At 39.4% G+C, this 13,338-nt stretch overlaps 1 protein-coding gene across 8 annotated transcripts in view; it reads left to right on the top strand.

The window, feature by feature from the left end:
* The window catches only part of KDM4C (lysine demethylase 4C), a gene marked incomplete at its 5' end in the record, with an annotated part of 192,254 nt that overhangs the window by 7,935 nt on the left and 170,981 nt on the right, over positions 1-13,338 (top strand). For all 8 annotated transcript variants that reach the window (XM_083419596.1, XM_083419593.1, XM_083419597.1 and 5 more), the window contains 4 exons: positions 670-740; positions 2,207-2,368; positions 9,481-9,656; positions 11,418-11,532. In XM_083419596.1, the coding sequence (XP_083275722.1) occupies positions 2,225-2,368; positions 9,481-9,656; positions 11,418-11,532 (435 nt within the window). The remainder of the gene's footprint in view (positions 1-669; positions 741-2,206; positions 2,369-9,480; positions 9,657-11,417; positions 11,533-13,338) is intronic.

Raw genomic sequence — 13,338 nt, 5'->3', positions numbered from 1 at the left:
AACGGAAGTTCAAATGTACTTCTTCCTTCTTAAGGAACTTAATTTTGCTGATGCAACAATGGGATTGTATGGAATAAGGCTGCAGAAGCCTCTCCATCCCTATGATGATTTTGGATTTAATAATAATGACTTTACTATCAAAAGACAGAGATACAGATAACATAAACAATTACACGTTTTTGCAAGCAGTGCCATTTCAGTCCTCTAACAGTCTTCCAGAGCAGCTTTGTCGGATGAAGCTTCTGCCCTTTGCTACAGTTTTCTGTTGAGAAATATAGAACAAGGAAGACTTTTGCTACCTGCACATTAAAAGTCAAAATAAGTTTATTCTAATCAGGAGCTTCCCCCCCAATATTGTAACAGTGAAACGTCTGTCAGGTTTCAGCTGCATGATGTCTGTTGGAATAAGTTTAATTTGTTTTCAAATTACAGCATCTTTTTACAAACACTATTGAGTTATTAACACCAGTTTTCATTAGTTATTTGTCTGGAGCTGCATGTTTCATCTGTCAGTTATATTCTGTTCACTAAAAACTTTCAGAATAAAATAGTTATAAACTTAGATTGCATATTTTATTAAATTGATAAAAATGTATTGCTATGTTTGCAAATATATAAAAGTTTATTATTTATACACTTGCATTAATACAAATTATCTCTCTCCTGCAGTCTCCTGGTACATAAGTGGACAGTGACCTGTTTGTTCCGGTTGATGTAGAAGACAGGTGTCAAATCAGCAGGTAAAAACAATGTTTAATCTGTTCACAGCCTCATACGCTTATTAGGAGTTTGTTAGAATGCCAAGTAATGTATTTTCTCCTAAGCTTTTCACTTTTGAACAGCAAATACATAAAAGGCTGTATATTTATTGTTGGACTCGTGCTCTGCTAAATCCTAAATTACTTACTGGTATTTCATAAAGCAGGAGGTCATCCTATATGAGCAAAGAATGATATTACTGCTAATGCTTTTTTAAAAAACGAGGAAGTTGCCTCCATATGGTGGGATCTACATAAATCCCTATCCCCAGCACATGGGCAGAAACATGCCAGGGAATTGGAGTCTTGTGCAGTTTTCAGAACTTGCATTCCTTCATTCAGTGAAGGGCTGAATTGGACATGAAGTTGCACAGAGGAATTTGCATTCCACATAATGGCCTGGTTTGCTGAATGCCTGTACACTGAAGACAGGGCCAGCCTTTGGGTATCTGTGGAAATAATTTATTATTTTGAGGAGAAGGGAGGTCTGCTCCTTGTAACTGCAGCATATTTATTTGAATATTTATTGTCTTCATATGACTGAACCACATGCATCATTACATGGTGCCAAAGCAAAGCAATGAGAGCCAGTGTGGTATAGTGTTTAAGAGCGATAGGCTTGTAATCTGGTGAACCGGGTTCACGTCCCCGCTCCTCCACATGCAGCTGCTGGGTGACCTTGGGCCAGTCACACTTCTTTGAAGTCTCTCAGCCCCACTGATTTGTTGTGGGGGAGGAAGGGAAAGGAGAATGTTAGCGGCTTTGAGACTCCTTCAGGTAGTGATAAAGCGGGATATCAAATCCAAACTCCTCTTCTTCTTCAATGAAAAACAATAATGGGCTGCGGCTGATGATGATGTATGGAATTAGGCATTTCAGAACTAAATTCTGCTTTATTTGTCCATTTAGCAATAATGGATAAGGCACTTGAAAGACATACAGCTTCACTTTGTGCAGTTAACAATACTGTAGGACTCTAAACCAAATTAAAAACCCCTAAGGCTGACCTCCTTACCTTTTACACAGAAACTGCCTGGGCTATGATAAATGCCAGACATAAACACTGAAACCAGCCAGACTGTTTTGCTAACACTTATCAGTCGATAACAAAGACACATATAAAACAAAGTGGATCATCCTTTAAACAAAAACTAGAGTCTTTGAGGGTCTTGATTGAAACAATGAATAACTTTTATAAATTTCTCCTTGGGATGTGTCTTCAACTTCAATGTTGTGTTCCCAACATTGTTTCCTGTCCATTTTTGTTCCTAACCTTGTCTTCATAACTACGTATTTGTGTTAGGCACAAGCAATCAATGCAGGAGAAAAGAGGCACAACATGATCAGCAGTTGGATGCAGTTGCATTGATATAATGTATAAAGCATTTACAATATTTTTTTTACTCAAATACACTGCTGCATGACTAACAGTGTTTGTGTTTTACCAGGCGTAAATCTGAGCAGCCATGGCTGCTCAATCCTTGGACCCTCCTCCAAACCCAAGCTGTAAAATCATGACTTTTCGGCCTACAATGGATGAGTTCAGGGACTTTAATAAGTACTTGGCTTACATGGAATCAAAAGGTGCTCATCGTGCTGGGCTGGCAAAGGTAAATCCTTTTAAATGCTGTGTAGAGCAAAGAACCACCAATTTTAATACATACACTCCGTATAAAGTTCTCATAAAGATTATACGTATCATTATAAAGATCTAACAGATAGCTAGATAATACTAATACGCAAATGACTAAACAAACAATATATCAAATGTCACACTGCGAATGAAGTATAGCTGGGCGGGAAATATTGCCAAATATCAGAAAAATGTTGCATGGGTTTGGCTTTACCAATGACTGCCTGAAAAGGTTACACAACAATGTATATAAAATTCTGTATTTGTTGGGGACAAAGTTGGTACTCATATTCTATTACTACAATTTATAAGCTACTCACTGATATATCCTGCAGTAAAAGAATGAATGAATGAATAGCTATTGTTTTTTGTTTTTTAATTTATTTACAAATTTCCCCAAGACATTTTTATCTGATGGTAATTTTCCTCCAAAGCCAAGTGCTTTTTCAGTTTTGTTTCTTTTAGTATGTCTCTTTCTACAGGAAACAAATTAAAATGTTTTTGTTTTCACTTGTTCTTACATATTTACATTCTGTTACATTCCCTGTTACATTCTGGGGCCTCAGAAGTACACGTGGAACATCCTTTGCTAGCAAGGGTTCTCCATTCTCTTCTGTAGAAAAGACAAATCTCTGCATACAGAGGGTTTCACATGCATATTCTCAGGGGAATTTTTCTACAAAGTGAAGTGTTTTGTAGATTTATATTAATACCTTGTTCGATACCTTGGTTTCATATATAATGTTATGCATTGGATAAATATAAAGGAACAACTCTCTTGGGTTATTGTTTTGCACACTGGAGACCTGTGTCGTGAAGTATGCAGGTGTTTTCTGAAGGGGTGCAACACAATACTGCTAATGAGATCTTGACTAAAGCTAGAGAAGGAACCAAACAAATCTGGCCTCCTGAGATTGTATTGCTTCATACTTGCAACCTAAAAATCATGTAGTATGTATTTAGTGATTATGGCATTTAATTTTATTATAATAGTAAGAGACTGCAGATGTAATATTCACCTTGGCTTTTCTGTGGCAGCTAAATGAAATCAATGGACTGACTATACATTATTTGATATAACATATACAAACAAACAAACTCTCTCTCTTTTCTTGTTGCACTAAAATGTCCAAAGCCAAGGAACATGACACCAAAACAAAGAATAACCTTGATTTCCATATTGTGGTAATATCCATCTTTTGTCCAATATTATACAGTGGTACCTCTGGTTATGAACGCTTCAGGTTATGAACTCCGCTAACCCAGAGGTAGCTGCTCCTGGTTGTGAACTTTTCCCCAGGATGCGAGTGGAAATTGCGTGCCAGAGGCGTGCGCACAGCAGGAGGCCCCATTAGTGAAAGCGCGCCTCAAGATAAGAATGGTTTCAGCTTAAGAATGGACCTCTGGAACGAATTAAGTTTGTAACCAGAGGTACCACTGTATTGGAATTAGTAATGGATGCATTTGGATTCTGCCATTATAATACAACAGTTAGGATCTTTGGTCTGGGTAAAGTATGTTGTAATAATAGGGATGGGTGGGTTTTTTTCCAGTAGTGCTCAACTTATTTGTCCTCAGTTCCTCCAGGCCTATTTCTAAAGTAAATACCATGCATACCATGTAATCTTTTCTACCTGATGTGTAATGCATGATGCAAAACATTTTATTAACATGTTGGCATTTTTATTTGAATAATGATTACTAAAACTTGTAGTATGTCCTAGCAGCTATATAGTATGCAGTTTGAAAATGAAAACCAGAATTATTTTTTCTTTTAAAATGACCTATTTATCTGGTCTGCATCTCATCAGTGAGAAGTGACTGTGTTAAAAGGCTGCATATGTTTTTTTAATATAGTGTGCATTTTTAGTAATGACTGTATTCTTCTGGAAACCCTAGTCCATAATTCACAGAGAAAGGATCTTGAAAGTCACGCTTTATGCTGCAATCCTATATACATTTATGTGGGAGAAAGTCCCATTGAGTTAAACAGGAATCACTTCTCAGTAGAGAGGCATTGGATTGCATTGTTAGAGGCTGAGTCTATTAATATTATTGTTAATATTATGGTTTTAATTTATATGGTTTTAAATTATATCAAGTATTTTTTATCAAAATATTCATAAAGTGACTTACAAATGCAGCAAAACAGTAAAATAAGGTACATAATACTGAACAATAATAGGACAATAAAAATAGGCAATAGTTCAGCAGTCATGTTAAAAAGCAGAAAATGATTAATCAAGTACTACAAGAACACTGAAACAAATAAAGGTGCACTTTTGTGATCCGAAGTTGATGAAGTAAGGATACACGGTTTTTGGTCCTAGGGGCCTCTTTTAACATTGACGGTGAAATATTATCAGCAGTATAGAGTAGAATTTCAAGCATACAACATAATTTTAAACGATAACCTGCAGAGGGTCATCTACTTACCAAGCAGATTAAGTGGCCACCTGTGTTGTGCAATCAACATTTTGATTTGATTTATTGTGTTTGTGCTGCTTTTCATTCAAATGAGTCTCATAGCAGCTTACAAACAATAAACAACACAATAACATAATAAAGCATAATAGAACACAAATACAACATAAATCATATGAGATAATTAACAAATCTTCAATAAAACTATTATGATCTAGAAAACACTTAGCCAAAAAGCAACTAAAAATAATTACAACAAAAGTCGAATTACGTATTACAATACAGCTTTCATAATCTATAAAACAATCCTAACATCTACAAAATAGCAACTAAAAAAAAAGCTAAACACAGTTAAGTTCAGACACACGCTCTACACACCCCAGTGACTCTTTTCATTTCATTAAAACATACATAAAATACACATAGTGCTTGTTGTTAAGCCAGGGCAGCCAGATGCTGCACTGGCTGGTATCCTCAGGAAGTGGGCCATGGTGGAGATGAAGGGGTTGTTGGGCTTACTGCCAATGGTAAAGTTGACTCTGGGTAGCCTGCCCAGGTGCTATTGATGAAGAGCTTGCACACATCCCTCTCAATAACCAGGAGATCCATCCCCACTCAACCCTGTCCTTCTGGAGTGGCGAGTCGTGTCTGCACTCTGTGTAGATGTTGACCAGGAGTGTCACGGTCCGGTTTACGGGTGGTCAAAGTCCTGGCGGAGGACGTTGGGACTGGGGGCAAGACAGCAGGATGGGAGGAGGAACGGGAGCCAGGAAGCCAGGAGCCAGGAAGCTGAGGGTCAGAGTTCCGGGAGTCAAGAAGCCAAGGGTCCGAGGGTCAGGAAACCAGGAGTCAAGGGTCCGAGGATCAGGAAGCAAGGACTCAAGAAGCCAAACGTAGCAAGGCAGGAAGCGTGTTGCTGTGGCAAAGAGCCAAAGGGAAATGCTGACCTTATATCCCTTCCTGGCTCTTGCCATCAGGTGCTGTGAGTTACTAATCGGCCTCACCTGTGCGGCCGCGCCTTGCCTCTTGAGAACAAACTTAGGAAAGCCTCAGTCTTGCGAAGCCCTACTGGTCACAGGGCCTGGCTCCTGCAAGCACTCCTGACAATGAGGTCCTGCAGTGCCTCCATGCTCGGGATGCTCTCGTTGCACGATGGTTCATCTGCCAGCTGCATCTCCAGCTTCTTCAGCTGAACCTTGGCCTATATGGTAGCAGAAGATGAGGTTGCCGGTAGAGGGAGGGAATGGGGCAGCTAGCTGAATCCACCAAGCAGTAGGGAGATGCCATGATAAAGCTGCTGAGAGAGCCTCAGCAGAATCTTGGTGGCTCACAGCTGTTGACTTGAAGCTGCACCTCGTTCTTTGTGTCCCATGGAAGGCATGAAGCACAGGGCATCAGCTGGTGAGAATGGAAGATGAGAGGTAGGGGTGGGCTGAGGAGCTGGAGAGTGTGGAAGTGGGGATGCTTCCATCTCCATGTCTTCGGGCTTGCTCAACTGATGCTCCCTGGGTTTCTGGTGCTGTTTTTGTTGAAGCCATCTGCTTGGTGACCTTGGACTAGTTATCTCTGTGTTGTTTTTCCATTCAGAACCAGTTTTTTTTTTACTATATAATGTATGACTTATAATGCTGAAATTCTTTGGGATGGAAACAGACTCAATATGTTTTCATAGGTAGTAGAGTACAGTGGTATGTTGTTAAATATAAATTGTCAGAAATTTATTCATGTTGGCTCCAAGAGAAGATACTGTGAGAATTAAAATAGTTTGAGCTTTGTGGCCTTAAAAAAATCATCATTGACCTTGAGTTAAAGAAAAGCATGCAAATGTTCTTAGAATATTCACACCGTGTAGCCCAAATCACAAGTGCATGCTTAATAGTCATGAAAATGAGAATTGCTATGCACATATTTGATTTTATGCATACATCTTAAATGCACGGTTTCTCTACCTCCCTAAGCAATATTTAGTTCCTTTTCAAGTGTGCATACATTTTCTGAAAATTTGTGGAATAAATACTTGTGCAGAGCATCTTACTGAAGTCCTTACATAGCTAAAGCTTCTGTCATATGTTTTTACCTGATGTACATAAATGAAGAGACATGTACTAATTTCAGGATTTTACTTGCCTACATTTTCACAATTTCTTTTAGTGGCAACATCTTTTGCTGAAATTAATTTTGTCATGTATTTTAGACTTGTGCAGTTTAATGTAAAGACAATTCAGTCTGAAAGCACTTTAAAAAGACCTTCAGTGTATTAATGTTTATCTGGAAAACAAATCAATGATGGATTTAGGGTGGTGCAAGCAGTCCCTGCCCCGGGTGCTGAGCCAAGGGGGTGCATCATCATCACCATACCTTTATTTGTACAGATAATGTACAGGTAAAAATATGGGTAAACTACCCAAAGGAATTATTGCGAAAATAATAAATACTTGGGTAGTGGCACCAAATTTTGCCATTGCTCAGGGCACCATATTACCAAAGTTCACCCCTGAAGAAATTCAGGCTTTTTGTCAACAAAAGAAAAACTTGTGACCATATGCCAGCATCCCTCAAGGCACTGATCAAGTGTGTTCAAGCTTAATTCTGTGATGTAGACTACGGTCTTGGTCCAGAGCCCCAGAATATGGAAAACCTTATCTAAATTTTGTAGACCAGTGGTCTTCAGCATGTCAAGGGTCAGGACTCACTTGGCACAGGGCAGAAACTTCCAAGAGTGCAGGCCTGTGCACGTGGAGGGTTGGGCTAGCAGGGGAAAAATGCTATACAATTGTTATACAAGTATAGAATTTATCCACATGCTTACAAGTATCCTTCTATCAAGCAGTGTATCTGTCCTTGAACCTAGGCCAACAAATACAATCCTTACACAATCCAGACTACAGTTGTGTCGCAAGAAGAAATTAAAGTTCCACTAGTTGAGAGCCGTTGTAATTTGCAAAGTTAAGTCACATGTATAAAACACACCTTTTATTTCTTTAAAATATTCCTGGTCAAGTTACAATTAAAATACAAATCCCTGTGCTCACTACAGCCATGTATGAAAGCAAGGCAGATAAATTAAATCAGAAAAAAAGTAAAAGGCAACATATTATTAAAGAATTAAGCCATAAATTGTTCTGGTAAATCACTCATTTTGGTGAAGAGAAGGACTGAGGCCAACAGCTTCTAGTCCAAATGACAATTAGCTGATTCATGGAAGATAATTCAAAACTCATGTAAAACACAATACAATTCACAAGAATTGTGATTGTGTGTGGGTCTGGCCCTGTCCACTGCTAGAAAGTAGTTCCTGCCAGCTTTTCACTTAAGTAATGCTGTTCTTTACCTAAAAATATTCTCACACCTCCTTTACTTTGTCTCCGAATTCCTGCCCTTTAATTTGTCCTAGGATCGCTTTCCAATCCTCTGGCTGTCAGAAAAGCTATTCTTGTCCCAAGAGCCCCATGTGAGGTTTTTAATTCCTTGCAAACTGACAACTTTCCCTTCCTTTACAGAAATTGATCTGCAAGTGTTCCAAGTGCTTTTGTCCCCAGAGTACTTGGAACACTTGTGAATGTTTTGTGCCATTATGGCATCTCAGCCAATTAGTTTAATATTCACTGCCACAAACAAAATGCAATATAGAATGCCTGACAGTTCTTTTATAAAACAGTTAGCATAAAGGTAAAGGGACCCCTGACCATTAGGTCCAGTCATGACCGACTCTGGGGTTGTGGCGCTCACCTCGCTTTATTGGCCGAAGGTGCCGGCGTACATCTTCCGGGTCATGTGGCCAGCATGACTAAGCTGCTTCTGGAGAACCAGAGCAGTGCACAGAAACGCCGTTTACCTTCCCGCCGGAGCAGTTCCTATTTATCTACTTGCACTTTGACGTGCTTTCGAACTGCTAGGTTGGCAGGAGCAGGGACCAAGCAACAGGAGCTCACCCCGTCGTGGGGATTTGAACCGCCGACCTTCTGATTGGCAAGTCCTAGGCTCTATGGTTTAACCCACAGTGCCACCCGCAACCCTTCAGAGTTAGCATAGGTTGGCCTTTATTCATAATTTGGAGTTAACACAAATATTAGCCTGTGGCAATTACGCCACTGTTATTTTCACCTTTTTCTATCATGCATAAGGTAATATTTAACACAATGTAACACATTTTTCAGAAATTAAAATCCAGGATCAAATATTCTCTCTGTTAAAACATTGGGCACTATGGCTGCACGCCAGGGGTATCTAACCTGTGTCCCTCCATATCTTGTTAGACTCCCAATTCCCATCAATCCCATGGCCAAGAGTCAGGGATTACGGAAGTTATAGTCCAGCAATATTTAGCAGAGATTATCTGCCCTTATTATGGATCAAATAATGCACATTTAGCAAAGCTTTTGACTCCCCCTTGAGATATAGCAAGAAGCTTTGACACTGATACTATAGAGTATTTTCAAAGAAAATGAATAGAAAATTCCACTGGTAAGCAGCATTCTGGCAACTAATATCTGCCATTAGGCCACCAAATCTACTGGCTTTACATGAATGTTGAGTTTTCCAGATAATACTGCTGGCTTTCCTTATATAGAATTTTATTAAATGTAACACTTTGTTTTCATCCTTTTAAACCTTCTTTTAAGTTACTCTGGCTGCTGTTAATATGCTGTTCCTCTAAATTTCTAGGTGATTCCCCCCAAGGAGTGGAAGCCAAGAAAATGCTATGATGACATTGATTCTCTGATTATACCAGCTCCAATTCAACAGATGGTTACTGGGCAATCAGGGCTCTTCACTCAGTACAACATTCAGAAAAAGCCAATGACTGTGAAGGAGTTTCGGCAACTTGCCAACAGTGACAAGTAGGTATAGTCATTCAGTGCCACCACAAGGTGGAGATTATGTGGCTGCACGCTTAAGTTGCAGTTTTACTTTAGAGTAATTAAGTCATGTATACTGTGGGTAATCTATAGATTGCAGTTTATGGTTTCTAAATAAAAGCTATAGTTTAAGAATGCATACAAATGCATACTTATGCTCGTGTGCATTTCCCCCTAATAGAATTCAATAAAATTCCTTAATACATGGCTTCTAAGGGCTAATAAAAACACATTCCTCACATTTTTACACTTCCACTTTTTCTGCAAACCCTCCACACAGGCTGTTCTGCAGACAGTTTCTATTCTCAAGGTCACACAGCTTTTGGAGATAGGGAATGTTTCACTTTAGAAACTATATTGATATACCTTTTATATTATTGGTTCTTTGGTAGGAGGCTGCCTAAAACTATTAGAAAATAAGCTGATAGCAGTACAGTGGTGCCCCGCAAGACGAATGCCTCGCAAGACGGAAAACCCGCTAGACGAAAGGGTTTTCCGTTTTGGAGGTGCTTCGCAGGACGAATTTCTCTATGGGCTTGCTTCGCAAGACGAAAATGTCTTGCGATTCCTGGGGTTTTTTCCCCGCTCCCCACCCCCTTTTTCTAAGGCACTAAGCTGCTAATAGCCTTTTAGCAGCTAATCCGCTAATCCCTTAAGCCTTTAATAGCTGCTAATAGCCGCTAAACCGCTAATAGCGCTAATCCGCTAATGGGCTTGCTTCGCAAGACGAAAAAACCGCTAGACGAAGAGACTCATGGAACGGATTCTTTTCGTCTTGCGAGGCACCACTGTATTTTGATTTCAATTTAGAAGCAATGAATGTTGTCAGCCTGCTTGCACAATTGGACTTCCTTTCCTCCTACTTGCAGTTCCTGGTGATTCCCCAAAATCTAACCTGGATGGTTGGGGAAATCTTTTGGAGCAGGTGGAGGGATGCAGCGGGCTGCAGAAGGAAAGGAAACTCCTGCATTTGCTAGAGGACTGTTGAGTTGCCAGACAAAAGACCTTTCAGCAAAGCAAAGCTAGCAGCTCTAGTTAAGTCAAGTGAAATATGAATTATCTTAATGTTACTTTTAAGAGTGTTGCAAGAATTACTTTTATTCCAAAAATTCCAATATTTGGTTATGGTTCATATATAGTATCTCGTCTCTAACTCTTGTATTTGGTTTTCTACATTTGTGATATGCAAGATAAGCCCACTAAAAACAGTCAGAGAAAAACTATGGTATTAAACGAGACTGCATAGATTATAGGAAATGGCATATGCATTTGAGATAGGCTTGGAAAAATGAATTTGCCCAAAAGGCCTATGGTACAACACAATGTAACTGGAATGAGACAAATAGATGAATGCCTACAAACCGTTTCTATGCTATTTTTTCTCACTCTGGTTTATATTCATGTACTTTAGCTAGAGGTGCTTCAAAATTATCTGTCTGCGTTGGCATAGTGTGGTTGAGGGATAGGAGAAGGAAAACACCAAGTCACCTAGCACAATTCGTTGGCTTGGAGAGTTCAGCCAGTTGTTGATATTAGTTGGTAATAGAACCAGATTCTTGGGACTTTCAGTACAGTAGATAAACTTTGCAGGAAGACTCCCCTCTCCATAAATAATATCTAAAGTTCATTGTTCACTTCAGGTGTGATAACATAATAATAATCACATAAGTTTTACAAGACACACAACAAATTTATAACTGCTGACCTTTTGTAACTAATTCCTTTCTCCTCCTCCCTTTACAGATATTGTACCCCAAGACATTTAGACTATGAAGACTTGGAGCGCAAATACTGGAAAAATCTAACTTTTGTGGCACCGATCTATGGAGCTGATATCAACGGAAGCATATATAATGAAGTAGGCTCTCTGTTCAGTCATCCTTAAAAATTAGCTGAAGTTGCATCGTTAAAAAAAGACCCATAGTTTGACTATTATCTGATTTCCATTTATTTCAGTGCATGTGCACATTGTATGATGAGTTTGCAGTTTCCCCATTCTTATGAATGTTTGATGAAGGTGGGCGTGACATGCAAAGGCTGCAGTCTATACACCACCTGAGAGTATGGCCCACTGAACACAATATTTTTATGTTGTGAAACTGCCCTGAGATCTTGAGATGACGGGCAGTATGCAAATTTAATAAGTAAAAATAAATTAGAGCTTTTTTCTATGTATGAGTAGGCATCCATAGAATTGTCCCAATAGTAGTTTACAGTTGTACCTTGGTTCTCAAACCTAATCCGTTCCGGAAGTTGGTTCCAAAACCAAGGTGCGCTTTCCCATAGAAAGTAATGCAAAACGGATTAACCCGTTCCAGACTTTTAAGAACAACCCCTAAGACAGCAATTTAACATGAATTTTACTATATAACGAGACCATTGATCCATAAAATGAAAGCAATAAACAATGTACTGCAGTCACACAACCAATCAATCAGTAGCTGAACTGGGTTCCACACAGTCACAAAAACAAAAAAAGAAAGCCACAAAAATGCAAAATAAATAGCAAGAACAGACAGACCTCAGCGTAACACTCAAAACGGAAGTGTGGCACTCAAATTGGAAGCGTAACACTCAAAACGGAGCACGTTTGGCTTCTGAAAAAAGTTCGCAGATCAGAACACTGTGTTTGGGTTACACGTTGTTTGAGTACCAAGCTCTCTTCCTCTTCTGGTGGTGTAGAAAGAAGACACGTGTGATACAACTCACAGCCAGAGGGAAGGGAAACGGCAGTATTTGAACTCTTGTACTGTGCCCTGCATTTGGGCATTTTAATGCAAGAAGGCCAATAATGCAATTGGGATAGCTATCCCAAATGGTGGAGAAAAGCTTTTAATAGAGGTATATTGATTTGGCAACTGCTGATACTATAAAGCTGTAAAGCCTTTGGGAATTTCGTGGAGTACAATTATCTTTATGTCTCCTCTTCTGCATCTCTGAAGGAGCTGCATAATTTATTTCCTGTTTCCACTCTTAATAAGCATCAATATAACATGTTGCAAAGGAAGCATGAGACACCCCCAAGAATAATACAGTGGTACCTCTGGTTGCGAACGGGATCCATTCCGGAGGCCCATTCGCAATCTGAAAAGAACGCAACCCGCATCTGCACGTGCGCGGGTCGCAATTTGCCGCGCATGCGCATGTGCGCGACATTATTTTTCAAGTCTGTGCATGCGCAAGCGGCAAAACCCGGAAGTAACCCGTTCTGGTACTTCCGGGTCGCCGCGGTACACAACCTCAAAACGCTCAACCTGAAGCAAACGTAACATGAGGTATGACTGTACATAATGAAAAGTTAGGCAGGGAAAATGGTGACAGAAAGCAAAAAAGTTGAAGGAAACGTCTGGAAGGGTATAAAAATAAAATACAGAAGTGGTGCTGGGTTAAATGGTTAGGAACATTTCTAACATGCAAAGGAATGCAAAGGGAAAAGTTGTTAGAGAAGTCTTGATATTTATGCATCTTTAGGAGGGAACAATTGATATACAGTATGTATATTTTCTTCAGCCACCAGGTGGCGGCCTTGCACAAGAAAACATTTTCATGTGTGTTGTGCTGTTAGTGAAATCTCTCAATTTAGAATCTAAATCTCTCATATTTATTCAAATTAGGGATTTTCATGTATTCAGTAAGGATGGATAAAATACAATCTGTCTAGAAA

Source organism: Podarcis tiliguerta (assembly GCF_965153285.1).
Source record: "Podarcis tiliguerta genome assembly, chromosome: 17".
NCBI classification, from domain to species: Eukaryota; Metazoa; Chordata; class Lepidosauria; order Squamata; family Lacertidae; genus Podarcis; species Podarcis tiliguerta.
The sequence above is the reverse complement of the archived record's forward strand: the minus strand, read 5'-3'. Positions and strand labels throughout refer to the sequence as shown.